General features: G+C 41.2%; 1 protein-coding gene across 1 annotated transcript in view; it reads right to left on the bottom strand.

Annotated features, from left to right (window-relative positions):
- The window catches only part of FYB2 (FYN binding protein 2), a 42,775-nt gene that overhangs the window by 14,666 nt on the left and 13,855 nt on the right, over positions 1 to 14,254 (bottom strand). Inside the window, 6 exon segments of the mRNA XM_030573156.1 lie at positions 63 to 207; positions 576 to 666; positions 2,408 to 2,439; positions 3,595 to 3,626; positions 4,501 to 4,601; positions 11,191 to 11,224. Coding sequence (XP_030429016.1) covers positions 63 to 207; positions 576 to 666; positions 2,408 to 2,439; positions 3,595 to 3,626; positions 4,501 to 4,601; positions 11,191 to 11,224 — 435 coding nt within the window.

The following is a 14,254-nucleotide window of genomic DNA, read 5'->3' as shown; positions in this document are numbered from 1 at the left end:
TAAAAAATGGAACAAAAGTTTGAAGAAACAGTACAATAAACCAAAGGCAATGAGATACTCACAACGTTCTACTCCATCTTTTGCCAGCCACTTCCCAGTTTGGATGACATCAGTTGCATCTCTCTTCTTAACTTGTAGCTTGTTCTTCCCACCTTCATTGTCTTGATGTATTTGTGACGTATGGAGCATATCCGCACCACCACTAATCTAATGAGAGAAATGTAGGTGTGGTTAGGGCAGTACTTAAATCAGATTTCTAATTTACAAGCAATGTGAAAAAAATTTATAGCTCAACTATTAACCCACTATATAGAACAGAGGTGTAATAGATTCTCAGGAACATATATAGTATCAGTCATATTACTAAACATTTATCATCACGAATGGGAGAAAATAACATTTAAAATTCCATAATCTATCCTCATTTGGAAGACAAAAGACGGCTTCCAATCTCTGAGCCAAGAGCTAGTTTCACTGTGCTTTAAAAACAAAAACTGCATCATACCATAGTCCTGCTCATTGTCCATCCCAACATTGCTCCTAAACATACAAGGGGCACCTCCATGATATATTACCTTGGTCGTTTTCTTCACTTGCTGTTGCCTCTCTCTATCAAGATCCCATTTCAATTTTTCCTTTTTTTCATCCTCTGTGACTCTTTCAATGCTGAAATATTAGAAGATGCTTACACAAGCCCAGGCTAAGATGTATGTGTTGATACATAGCATCTCCCCCCACTCTACTTGTTAGGAGAGAGATGAGGCTGTATTTTGTAAAGTGTATTATATTCCATAATGCCAGAGCTAAAATCTGGATCAGCTCCAACATGCAGACAGAGCAGATGGTAACCCAGAGCAATAATATTCACAGCACTATTCACAATTTGAATGACAGCAAGCTAGGAGGAATGGACTTTTTGATGATGGACAGCCCATAAACTAAACTAGAGCCATTGCGGACGATCTTGCCTGGGTGATTTCGTACAGCTGACCCTGGTCCAGCTTTGTTACAGTAACACTGAACTATACAGAAAAGTCTTGCCAACTGAAAAAACAAAACAAAAAAACCCCACGATGGCTGAAAGAGAAAGATGAGGCAGTCCATAGTCAGTGACCTTCTGGGTTATCAAAACCACAACTTCTGTCTCCTCTCCCATATTTATCTAGTCAGCTTGACTGGCTCACTTTATGTTTAATTCCCATCACCACGTCAGACATGTATTAGGATGGGTAAACCAATTCTGACGTGTTTCTGTTTCAGTGTCCCTCACATACTCTGATTTGGCACAGCTTTGCTCTCCTTCATGCAGCCTCCATCTCCCCCTTTGCAGGGCCAGCTCTAGGCACCAGCAAACCAAGTACGTGTTTGGGGCTGTACAATTCCAGGGGTGTCATTTCATTTCTTTTTTTTTTTTGCTTAGGGCAGCAAAAAACCTAGAGCCGGCCCTGCCTCTTTGGTTCCTGACTCCATCAGAACTCTCCCTGACTGCATCATCCCTTCCACACACTTCTCTACAGTTTCCCTCCCATCCTATTACATAATCCCAAAGCCCACTTTCATGTATGTTTACTTGTGAAATCACTTTGGTATCCCTCTGAATAATCAAGCCACTCCAGTGATGCAATGTCTCTCCTAATTCTATTCCCAAATTGCTTTTTTCCTTAGTTACACATTTAACAATCTCCATTAGAGCAAGCAGGTTACCAAGCTACAGTAATTACATTTACTGCAGTGTTTGAAGTATGTATTTTTACTCTTAAAATAGTTCAGGGTGAACTTCAAACTTGCCTTTCTCCTTCATCACATCTAGTTAGAGCTGGATAAATAATTCCTAAGGAGAGCTGTTTGGAATATTTTCAATTAAATGAAATTGAAATGTTTTGGGAAGACATCAGTTTGGATGAAAAATTCATTTCAAGTTATTTTGGATCTGGGTTCAGGGCTTTCTGACTTCTAGAGAGAGTGGTGGCAGAGTTCTTACTGTGCCCAACTGAGAGCTGAGTGTTGTCAGCCGAGATCACAGACTTGAACCTGGGTCTCCTAGGCTATAAAGTCAATCTCTCTCCTGTTCCCACATTGAAAAGCTCAGGTTTCCCCCGGGAAAGGGAGGAGGAGAGGAAAAGGACATTTTGAAAATTCAGCTTTTTGTAAAACCTTTTGAGAGGTTTTGTTTTTGATCCCTGTAGAACAAAAATGAAGTTTGAAACCTTGAAAGTTGCCAGAAAATGGAATTGTATTCACAAGTGTGTTTATGGAATTTCACTGTATTTCTCAAATAAAATATTCTGCGAATACCTCATAGGTTATTCACCCAGGTTTATTACAGAGCTAAAAAGGCCATTTTCCTTTGCTAAACCTGTTTAGAGAAGCAGAAATAAAAAGTGATTCAAATAAATGAAGAAGTTACCTGGATGTGCCAAACAGAAAAGTTTTCTGCTTCTATTGAAAAAGAAAGTAAAAAACCTTCACTTATTACGCCTTGTTCGGCAAGAAGCTAAACTTTACACAATGTCACTCAATATTGGATATTTTAAAATGTGTTTCTGTACAAACAATATTAACCCATGTAGTGGCCTGCATTTAGAAATCAGCTTTATGATCAGTTAAAAGCAGGATCTTTCCTTTATTTTCTAGAATAAAAGCAGTTTCTGTAAAAGATGTGCATATTGACCTGCATAATTCCTTATATAATAATAAATTAATAAGCAAGCTAATGTTCAATGAAATTACTCACAGGAGTAAAGTCAAGCATGTGCTGAGCTGCTTGCAAGACTGGGTCTAACCTTTTAAATATTAGTTTTGGTTCATAAAACCTTTCTAAATACAATTAGCTTTTTTGACCATTATAAATAAAGAAAGCCAAAACTTCTCCTCTACTGCATTGTAGATAAGCCATTTGAAACATGATGATATTTCCTGGACACACTGATCACTTTTCCGTTCAGAACTAAAATTTGAAACTGGATCTCACTCAGATAAAGCAAATAACCTCTGAAATTCTTAAGTCAGATTCCAAATCTGGACAAATAACTTTTTTTTTTTAAACGTTCAAAAAAAGAGCTTATGGCCCATCTGATTTCCCTTCATGTGTGACAGAACATGAAGTCACACCCATAAGAAATACTTTCTGACATCAGTTCAATTATTTTCTTCCATACCCATCAGCTGCTGGCTAAATACGTTGCTGTGCCAAGGAAGTGTGAACACTGTTTTTGCCATCAAGCCTTTGAGTAGAGAATTACCAGCACATTCCTATCTTTGACAGAGGTTTATACAGGCATCTCCCTTATGGAATTTTAAAACTCTCAGAGATTTACTCATGAGCTGTTTGATATCAAACGTGCTGTTAAATTTAGATTGTATCACTACTTCTTTAAACATCAGAAGCGTGAGATTAGGATTTTCAAAGGGCGCTAAGGAAATTGGTTCCATAGATCCCACGGAATGGGCACATCAGTCTCCAGAGTCCCCACAGAACAGCCTATTATGTGAAGGATACGATAGTCACAAGTTTCCAAGGCATCAGAACATAGCACCAGCATGTCTTACAGATTTATCTATAATGTCAGGTGAGGGTTGCAGAAGATGACGTACCTTTTCGTGTCCTTGGATTCCCGTGCTAGATACTAGAATAGAGATTTATAAACAATTACTGCATTTTAGCATGTTCAGGATATACAATCTTCCACAGTTTTAATCCCATTGAACTACAGCCTGTGAAAGGGAACTGTGGCTAGAGAAAAGACTGGCCCACATATTCAGCCAAGGGTACTCTAGACTACATGGTGGCAAACACCCACTTTTGCAGGGCCTAGTGGCCCGATGGTCAGTTCCCTGAATGAGGATTGGTTCACACCCTGTCAGTTCAATCTTTTCACACCCTTTGGAGCAAGTACAACAATTGGCCTGTCCCAAACACAACCCTAAGCAAATAAGTTGTATTCTGCCAAAGAGAAATGGGGAGGAAGAACCACCAGGAAAGGGAAAAAAAGCACAAGAATAAACCTGACAGAACAAGAAAGACAAAGCAGGGGTGGGGTGGGGTAGAGGCTAATTAAGATGGCATAAGTCATAAGGGAATGGAAGAGTTCCATGCATTGGAAGTAGCACCTCTTCTCCCCTACCCCCCCCAAAAAGAGAGTCTGAAGTGTGCCAAGTTAACTTCTCCTCCTTTGCCCCCTCATCCCTGGCACTTCTACATGACTAGTCACATGACTTTTTCCATTGCAGTTCTACCTTCAGCCTCCCCCACTATGATCCTATAACTCCATCAAACACATTTTCAGTCTCACACACCAGTCTGTTTCCTTCTAGTGGCAAAGAGAAGAGGATAGGCTGGGTATAAAGCAGGAATATTCACAAACAGGGACATTTTTGTGAAAGAGGGTAACTCAGACATGCAACTGAGTTTCTAACAGATTAGGAGGAACAATGCCATTTCTTTAAAAAGTAGTTAGACCCCACATACTCTGCCTATATTAATTGGTTTAACAGACTCACAGTCAGCAATATCCTGAATGGCACATGAGTTTAGAGAGTTCCCAGATTGTTTCACGTACGATATGGTTTCTTCATAATTATGTAGTTCTTCAGATTCAGCACTAGAGAATGATGAGAGAAAGGGGCAGGGAAAACAGAGGTTTTGTTTTTAAATCCTACAAAATAAATGAATGGATCTTGAAGAACTTTGGCATACAATCTATGGGAAATGAATTATTACTGGGAACTTCTATCTTAACTAAGAGGCCTGCGCTAAAATGTACACTGTCTCATGCTACATCTACTCTAGCAGGTTGTGATTAAACATTGAAAATCACCCATAGGATAACTTCAGTTGAAATTCACCATGGCCACAGAAAGCCCAAGTTACTAGGCTTTGTGTAGACACAAACCTCAACGTATCCCCTGACCCCACCCCTCAACCTGGGTTCAGAACAAAAGGCAGCAGCCAAGCCTCCCTTAGTAATCAACATTCACTGCACTTGAAGTGAGCTCATGGACACTGCATCACCAAACCTTGCCAGTCAGTAGACCAAGTGTTCTCTGGAAATTATTCATGGAAATCCCCAGTATATCGATGGGATGAGCCTACAACATGCTACTAGGTTGCTTGTGCGCAGAGTCCACTGCCTGTCATGCTGACCAACAAGTGTCTCATTGTTTCCTGGTACTCCCTCATTGGTCTGTCTGTAACTCTCTGTTGTCTTTTGCCTTATACTTGGATTGTCATCTCTTTGGGGCAGGGACTGTCCTTTTGTTCTGCATTTGTACAGCACCTGGCACAACAGGATTTTGGTCCAGGGCTCCTAGGAGGATACATATACATCATAATGACCACAAGAACAGCAGAGACTTTTGCACTTCAGCATGTACATTGCTTCTTTAAAGTGTGATTAGTTTGTTTGGGTTGCTACATACTGATAATTCTCTGCAGGGTGGGGCCCAGCCAGGTGCAAAAGTTTCAGCTCCACCACTGCAACTGAATAGAAGCACTGAACATAGACATTTTTGCTTGGGATGCAGGGAGTTGGGGGTAGAGAAACCACACACAGCTTGAAATCCAGTTCTAGCAAACTCTCAAGCAGTATAAATGGGAGAGGCTTTGTTGAGAGCACACAGAAAACAGGTAGTTTCATTTTCTGATTTCTACACATCAAATGCAATTTTCTAGCAAGGTTTTGCACTTGTCATTTTAAAAATGCCAGAATTGGATAGCTATAGGAGTGTGCACATTGAGTGTGAAACAGGAATGGAAAAACATGAGAAAACTTTTTATTTTATTGAAAGCCAACTGATAACATACCGTAACACAAGTTGCTCATCAGAAAACCATTTCTGGAACTCTTATGCTGTCACCACGGTGCTATTAAACTTAGTAGGAACAGGGCAAAGATTAAGTATGTTTTCCTGCCTATCAGTTAAGCAGGGGGGGAGGAAGAGGGAATCAGAGGGTAAAAAGAAAAGAAGAGAAATTAAAATACTGAAGTCAGTGCTCGAGTTAGAACTATTAAAAAACAAGTCTGTGCCCCTGTTGAACAAAATTTCCCCATCACGCCCTATTCATTTTATTAGCAGATCTACCAGAAATCAAGCTAAACTTGGAAGCATGTAGCTCTCATATGCAAATTGTTCAGTCACTTTATGCATTCATTTCTAATGCATCCTATCCCTGTGCTATGCTCTAGGGATTAAAATTACAGCATGGGGAGGGGAGAAGCTCCCTGTGAAGGGGCAGAGAGAGCTATTTAGGTGGGGTGGGGAAGCAGCAAGTGCCCTGTTCACCCCCACGAGTTTGTCCTCCATCCTGGTGCCAGAGCTCTGTCTCATCACCCACATCAGTGGCTGGTGCCCTGTGTGCACCCCCTGGCCTCTGCCCAGGTGCTATTGTCCTGTCTTGAATCTCATGCTATCCTGGAAGCTGGTTCACATGCTCCTGCTCCTCTCCCAGGCTAGGTGTCTCCATAGGAACCTGTGGTGGCTGGAGTGCAGGACCAGGAGTCATACCTGCTGCCTGATGGCCAGCCTGACCCCACATACTGCAACTGGAGTTGCCAATTTTGGTTGGATGTATTCCTGGGGGTTTCATCACATGACAAATCTTTAATTCAAGGTTAATCTTTAATTCCTGGAGACTCCAAGACAATCCTGGAGGCTTGGCAACCTTAACTGCAGCAGCAGCTCCATCCCTTCCTTCAGGCCCCCCTCTTATCTCTGTCCCCCTTCTGCATGCACACAGGGTGGAGCATAGCCATGTCCTACTCTTATGTCCATGAGATATTATGGAGGCAGAAACAGATTCACTCCCTACCCCACCAACACTTCCATTTCAAGGGCTCTAGCCACCCTGTGCTTCCCCCCAGCATCATGCAGGATTTCAGCTGATGCCGCAATGAACGTCTGCTATGGTGAAATTCACTGTGGCTGACAGGGCTGTGCTAGAGCCCCTGTGATAAACAGAGCTGTTACATAATCATGTGCGAATACTGTAAGTTGATCGATTATTGGGCTGGTTACTACAGGACTATAGTGGGTTGAATCAACAGGGCTGTTGGAAAATACAAGCAAGAAGCAAAACAATTGCTTCAGAAGAGCACTGGGTCCTGATAAACACTTCAGGACTGTTCAGAGACAATGCTCGAGCTTTCGTGGTGAGGATTCTATCCCTGGGTCCCAGCCAAGTTAGAAAACTTGTTTTGCCATGCAAGGACCCTAAGACAAGACACGATCACTGGTTGGATAAAAATTGATTTATGTCTCCCCCACTTCCCCACACACACAGGTAGTAGCTGTTGGGGGATGTTGTTGGTGAGGCTGATAGAAGTATCTAATTCTGCTGGACCCACCATTACTGATGATTGGGCTTTAGGTGAGCTAGATGTGTATAGACTGCTTGTTGTTTTAAAGTCCTCCTCTGTTTTATTCTATTGTTAAGATTAAATACTTTGGTTTTAACAGGCTGTCTAGTGACAGACTCCTGAAGAGGAACCATAGGCACTTAATCCAGAAAGAGACCTGCTGGATAAACACAAATGAATACACAGGATACTGTAGCCCGGGGCCCAGTCTTGGAATGGGAGAATCACATATTTCCCTCTTGGAAGAGAGGGAGTGCATTCAGAGAGGAGACAGATACAAGCAGCCCTGTAACCACTGCACCTTCCACATCCCTAAACGATCATGGTGGGGCCCAAGAACTCTTCTGTGACTTGCTCTACTGTCGGGCACGGTTTTGGTTGTGTCAAGTGTCCATGATCTCATTTCAATTTACCATGTGGGCAAGGTGAATTGCAACTCAAGCTGGATAATTTCACTGTTAAATATTAAACAACCTACTATATAAACATATTAAGAGTTCAAGTTAACTAATCTTTGCTGCAATATATTACTTGGACAGTTTAATTTCTAAACAAGAATTATATTGCTAATATACAGGGGAACACATGGAAAAATAAGTCCCTTCCTTCTTGGCATATACAAGGAAACTTGGTTAATTTATAAACTGATTGCATTAGTGACATTTAGAGTGTGGGTGGTATTTATTGTAATGGATTGAAAACTAAATTACACGCATTAAACTTTCCCACTGTGTTATTTAAAGTCCATGAATTTTAAATTCAGCCATTATATTCCCTTTGTTTAGCCATCCATGAATATTCATGAGTAAAAGGTGCTTGTCCATATCAATATTCGCACCTAAAGCAAAATAGATATTGATTCATATGTGGTATTTGCTTCGTACACCAGAGTTGTTCACTCCTTGCCCCTACAGCTCCAGTTTTCCCGCAATGCAGCCAAATTACCACGACTTTCTTGTTTATGATGTAATTGGTCAACTAAAAGCAAACCATCACATAAATGCTTAACCACCAAACAGGTGTAAGTGTATTTGCATAAGGTCTTTGAAGAGTTGCAAACAGTCAAATCAACATGTGCACTTTCCACCGGGATCCGGTTGAAACAAAAAAAACCAAAGGTATTTGATTTATAATTAGATGCTCATCATAATACACGTGCATGAGTCCAAATTAAGGTTCAACAGGTAACCTTAAATCTGACATTTCCAACCTTTTCAGTGCTTAGTTTTGCAATCTTCATGTTGCTCAACACGGATTTTGTACGTATTTTCCACAGTTTTTAAAATAAGCAAACTGAAAAAAAAAATTCCATCACATGGAAACATTAACATCCACGTGGGCCATTAACATCCACGTAGGCCATTAGCAGGGTTGGAACCTTTAGGTCTACCACACGGACTTCTGCCACTTCACCTACTACTACTCTCCAGTGAGACATTTACTCACCAGCAACCGCACACCATACAACATAAACACTAACCCAGGAACCTATCCTTGCAACAAAGCTCGATGCCAGCTCTGTCCACATATCTATTCAAGTGACACCATCATAGGACCTAATCACATCAGCCACGCCATCAGGGGCTCATTCACCTGCACATCTACCAACGTGATATATGCCATCATGTGCCAGCAATGCCCCCTCTGCCATGTACATTGGCCAAACCGGACAGTCTCTACACAAAAGAATAAATGGACACAAATCTGACATCAGGAATCATAACATTCAAAAACCAGAGGGAGAACACTTCAACTCTCTAACCGCTCAGTGACAGACTTGAAGGTGGCAATTTTGCAACAAAAAAACTTCAAAAACAGACTCCAAAGAGAGACTCCTGAACTCGAATTAATATGCAAATTAGATACAATTAACTCAGGCTTAAACAGAGACTGGGAATGGTTGGGTCATTACACTAATTGAATCTGTTTCCCTATGTTAAAGTTCTCCTCATGCCTTCTATGGGCATCTTAATTATCACTTCAAAAGTCTTTTTTTCTCCTGCTGATGATGATAGCTCATCTCAATTGATTAGACTCTTCTTGTTGGCATGCATACTTCCACCTTTTCATGTTCTCTGTAGGTATAAATATCTCCTGTCTGTGTGTTCCATTCTATGCATCCAAAGAAGTGAGCTGTAGCTCATGAAAGCTCATCCTGAAATAAACTTGTTAGTCTCTAAGGTGTCACAAGTACTCCTGTTCTTTTTGCGGATACAGACTAACACGGCTGCTACTCTGAAACCTGTCTTTAAGCATACAAGTACCTAGGAATCGGTGTATTGCTCCAGGTTCAAAGAAGTATCTATGAGGTGGCCAGGTTTAGAACACTAGCAATACAAATCCCATTCCAAAGATCACACAAGTATAAACAACAAAAAAAAAAAAAATACCAAGAGTAGGGAGCAAAATCTCATGTACCTTAGGCCTGTGCTTGCTGCATAAACAGAACGAAAGATCAAAATCCTTTTCTGCTGACAGATAAGGATAACAGTAAACTTCCAGCACCTGCAGATTATGCCAGGTCTTTGTTTCAGCAACAATTCTCAAAGCATTTCATTTCTAAACATCAAGCTGGAGAATGTGGGAAATGAAGGGGGTGGTAGGAGATACCCACGCACAGGTAGGTGGTAAACAATCTGCTTTGAAACCAGAAGACAGCTTGTCAGAAAGCACGTCATGTAGTGTTTACAGCAGGCTAAACAAAGGAGCAGTAGCAAAAACCAGCCACCCACCCACCCACACCCCTAGCCTTTCAATAATGTTCACAGCGAACAGGAGATGAGAACAAGGGCCCCTGGCCTAAGCATTTGTTTTTTAAAAACTCTCTTTTCTGCAAAGTCAGTTCACAAGCCACTTATGAACCTAGCTCTCCCAGGTTCAAACATCTCCAGTTACCGCCTCATGACGTTCCAAAGACTTTGGGGAATTTTGTAATTTCCTTTTCTCTATTGTTGTAAAGTTTATAGCTCGTGTAATTTTTAAGATCTAATTGTATGCGTCTACCAGGATCTCACCTAAGTATAAAAGGGTAAATTGGTTGCTAGTCATTCATATCTTAGGGCATGTCTACAGTACAGTGGGGGGGGAACCAACCCCCTCCCCCCAAAAAAACAAAAAACACCACTATGCTTTGAGATCGATCCACCAGCAGTCGATTTAGCGGGTCTAGTAAAGACCCACCAAAATCGACTGCAGATTGCTCTCCAGTTGAGCCCATATTCTACCCCCGATTAGAACTCTACTTCCATCAACCCCACCATGGTGTGGACACCGTGATAACTTGACCTAAGGTACGTCGACTCCAGCTACATTATTCACATAGCTGGAGTTGCATAGCGTAGGTTGATTTACCATGGTAGTGTAGACATAGCCTTTGACTTAGCAAATAGACCAATGAGAACGTCAGATATGGTGATGCTTTTGGGACATAAATGTGTCTACAAGGAACACCAACTCAATTCACACTGGCATCAAGGAAAGCCTACTCACTCAAAGACCTGTCCAGGCTATATTCAAAACAGATAATCTACAGAGAAGAAACTCCCATTATTAATACCCTCAGCCACCCACGTCTTCTTGAATAGGAGTTACACTAGTCAGACATGTAATTTAGTGAATCCACACACAGTATACAAAGTGCTTGCTTCAGGAGGATTCTTTCTATGTCATTTAAATGCAAGAATTGTGCATAATGGAATTATAAAAGTAGCACTTTATTGCTTATAAGTGTATCCATCTTCAGAAGAAGAGTTTATAATTCTTACAAGAACTATTGTTTGTTTTAGTACAAATATATGTGTTTCTGTAGCCTATAAAGTTAAATCCACACACTTACTTTTCAGGAGCCATGTAGTCATCTTCTACAGCAGCTGGAAATAAAAACAACAGCGTTTGACAAGTGGCAAACAAAATATAGTTGCTACTACATTTATCATGAGACTACAGTAGAACAGGACAATGGGCTGAGTAGCACACAGAGCGAGAGATATTTTAAGGACCACATGGCAAAGAGAGGTATTGATACTAATTTCCAAGTGTAAACATAAAAATTAAAATCTTGTCTGTATACATCTTCCTATGGGCAAGAGTTATTAGGAAAGAGAGGTACTAGTAATAGGTGATTTGATCATTAGAAATATAGCCAGTTGGGTTTGTGATGACCAGGAGAACCACATGGTGAATTGCCTGCAGGGTGCAAAGGGTGTGGACCTCTCTAAATATCTATATAGATTTACTTGCTGTCCTGGGGAGGAGCCAGTGGTTGTGGTAGATGTAGGTAACTATGACATAGGGAAAGGTATGAGAGAGGTCCTAGAGAACAAATTTAGGCTGCTGGGAAAGAGATTAAAGTCCAGGACTTCCATGATAGCATTCTTTGAAATGCTTCCAGTTCCACACACAGGGCCAGTTAGACAGTCAGAACTGCAGGGTCTCAATGTGTGGATGAGAAGATGGTGTTCGGAGTTGGGGTTTATTAGGAACCGAGGAAACTTTTGGGGAAGGAGGAGGAGGTTATACAGGAAGGATGGGCTTCACCTAAATCAAAAGCAGAACCAGATTATGGTCATGTAAATGTAAAATTCATAGAGGAGTTTTAAAACTAATGGCTGAGGGAAAGCTGACAGGTGCAGAGGACCACATGATTCAGACAGACATCCCTTAGAAGTGGATTCATTAAAGGACATTCACTACAGCCTAGTAAAAGAAGCAAGGACAGAAGTTGATAAAGTACAGATAGGGTCTTAGAAGCTGCCTCAAAACCTATGGACTCAGTAGCGTCCAAGACCTTACCCACTCCATTCCCAAGAACTCAGTTCAACTTCAAAACATGTCACTGAAATTTTGTCATTGGCATACAATTAAACTACACTTGAGTTGATCAGCCGAAGCACAGGGGATGGGTACAGGGCATACCAAATATCTAAAGTTACACAGCAAACCTCTTCCTTTATAAACATTTATGGATTGGCTTGGTCACTGTGCTCTGTACAAGTACGACTTATTTCCTCCCCTTCTTATGTTCCAGGCTTATTTACCCATTGTAAGGGGGAACACTTGGGGAACCATTTATCTTAGTTAGTACAGACATTCTGTTTCTAGCTTACCAATTCATTTACCTCCCTAACCCTATCTGCCAAGAAACAAGGCCTCAGCCACATCCAATTACTCATGTCAAGCCAGGCCTATAGTTGGAACTGAAAAGAAACCAGTCAAATGAAAAAGAATCCCATTCAATTACACCACATGAAGGCAGACAACTAAATATTGACTAGTTTTATAAAGTGCTTACATACAAATGCCTGAAGTCTAAATAGCAAGATAGGGAACTTGAGTACCTGGTATTAAATGAGGATATTGATGTAACAGGCATCACAGAAACTTGATGGAACAATGATAATCAGTGGTACACAGTAATACCAGGCTACAAAATATATGGAAATGGCAGAGTAGGTTGGAGGTTCACTGAGGATGGAATGGAGGTTAAGGATAACCTAGGCATGGCCCAACATCTAAACAAGTACTTTGCCTCAGTTTTTAATAAAACTAGTGAGGAATCTAGCGATGATGGAGGGATGATAAACGGGAATGTGGATATGGAAGTGGATATTACTGCAATTGAGGTAGAGGCCGTACTTGAACAGCTCAATGGGACGAAGTTGGAAGGCCCGGACAATCTCCATCCAAGGATATTAAAGGAACTGGCGCGTGAAATTGCGAGTCCGTTAGCGAGAATTTTTAAGCAATCAATAATCTCGGGGGTTGTGCCGTATGACTGGAGGATCGCTAATGTAGTTCCTATTTTTAAGAAAGGGAATAAAAGTGATCCGGGTAATTATAGGCCTGTAAGCTTGACGTCTGTAGTATGTAAGGTCTTGGAAAAAATTTTAAGGGAGAAAGTAATTAAGGACATAGAGGTCAATGGTAATTGGGACGAATTGCAACATGGATTTACTAAAGGTAGATCATGTCAAACCAATCTGATCTCCTTCTTTGAGAAGGTGACGGATTACTTAGATAAAGGAAATGCGGTAGATATAATTTACCTAGATTTCAGTAAGGAGTTCGACACGGTTCCGCATGGGGAACTGTTAGTTAAATTGGAAAAGATGGGGATGAATATGAAAGTTGTAAGGTGGATAAGGAACTGGTTAAAGGGGAGACTCCAGCGGGTCGTATTGAAAGGTGAACTGTCAGGCTGGAAGGAGGTCACTAGTGGAGTCCCTCAAAGATCGGTTTTGGGACCGATCTTATTTAACCTTTTTATTACTGACCTTGGCACAAAGAGCGGGAATGTGCTAATAAAGTTTGCGGATGACACAAAGCTGGGGGGTATTGCTAACACGGAGAAGGACAGGGATACTATTCAGGAAGATCTGAACCACCTTGTAAACTGGAGTAATAGAAATAGGATGAAATACAATAGTGAAAAGTGCAAGGTCATGCACTTAGGAATTAATAATAAGAATTTTGGATATACGTTGGGGGCGCATCAGTTGGAAGCGACAGAGGAGGAGAAGGACCTTGGGGTACTGGTTGACAGCAGGATGACTATGAGTCGCCAATGTGATACGGCTGTTAAAAAAGCAAATGCGATTTTGGGATGCATCAGGCGGGGTATTTCCTGCAAGGATAAGGAGGTGTTAGTACCATTATATAAGGCGTTGGTGAGACCCCATCTGGAATACTGTGTGCAGTTCTGGTGTCCCATGTTCAAGAAGGATGAATTCAAACTGGAACAGGTTCAGAGACGGGCTACAAGGATGATCCGAGGAATGGAAAAACTGCCTTATGAAAGGAGACTCAAAGAGCTTGGCTTGTTTAGCCTGGCCAAAAGAAGGCTGCGGGGGGATATGCTTGCTCTATATAAATATATCAGGGGGGTTAACGTTAGGGAGGGA

This window comes from Gopherus evgoodei, chromosome 8 (genome assembly GCF_007399415.2).
Source record: "Gopherus evgoodei ecotype Sinaloan lineage chromosome 8, rGopEvg1_v1.p, whole genome shotgun sequence".
NCBI classification, from domain to species: domain Eukaryota; kingdom Metazoa; phylum Chordata; order Testudines; family Testudinidae; genus Gopherus; species Gopherus evgoodei.
The sequence above is the reverse complement of the archived record's forward strand: the minus strand, read 5'-3'. Positions and strand labels throughout refer to the sequence as shown.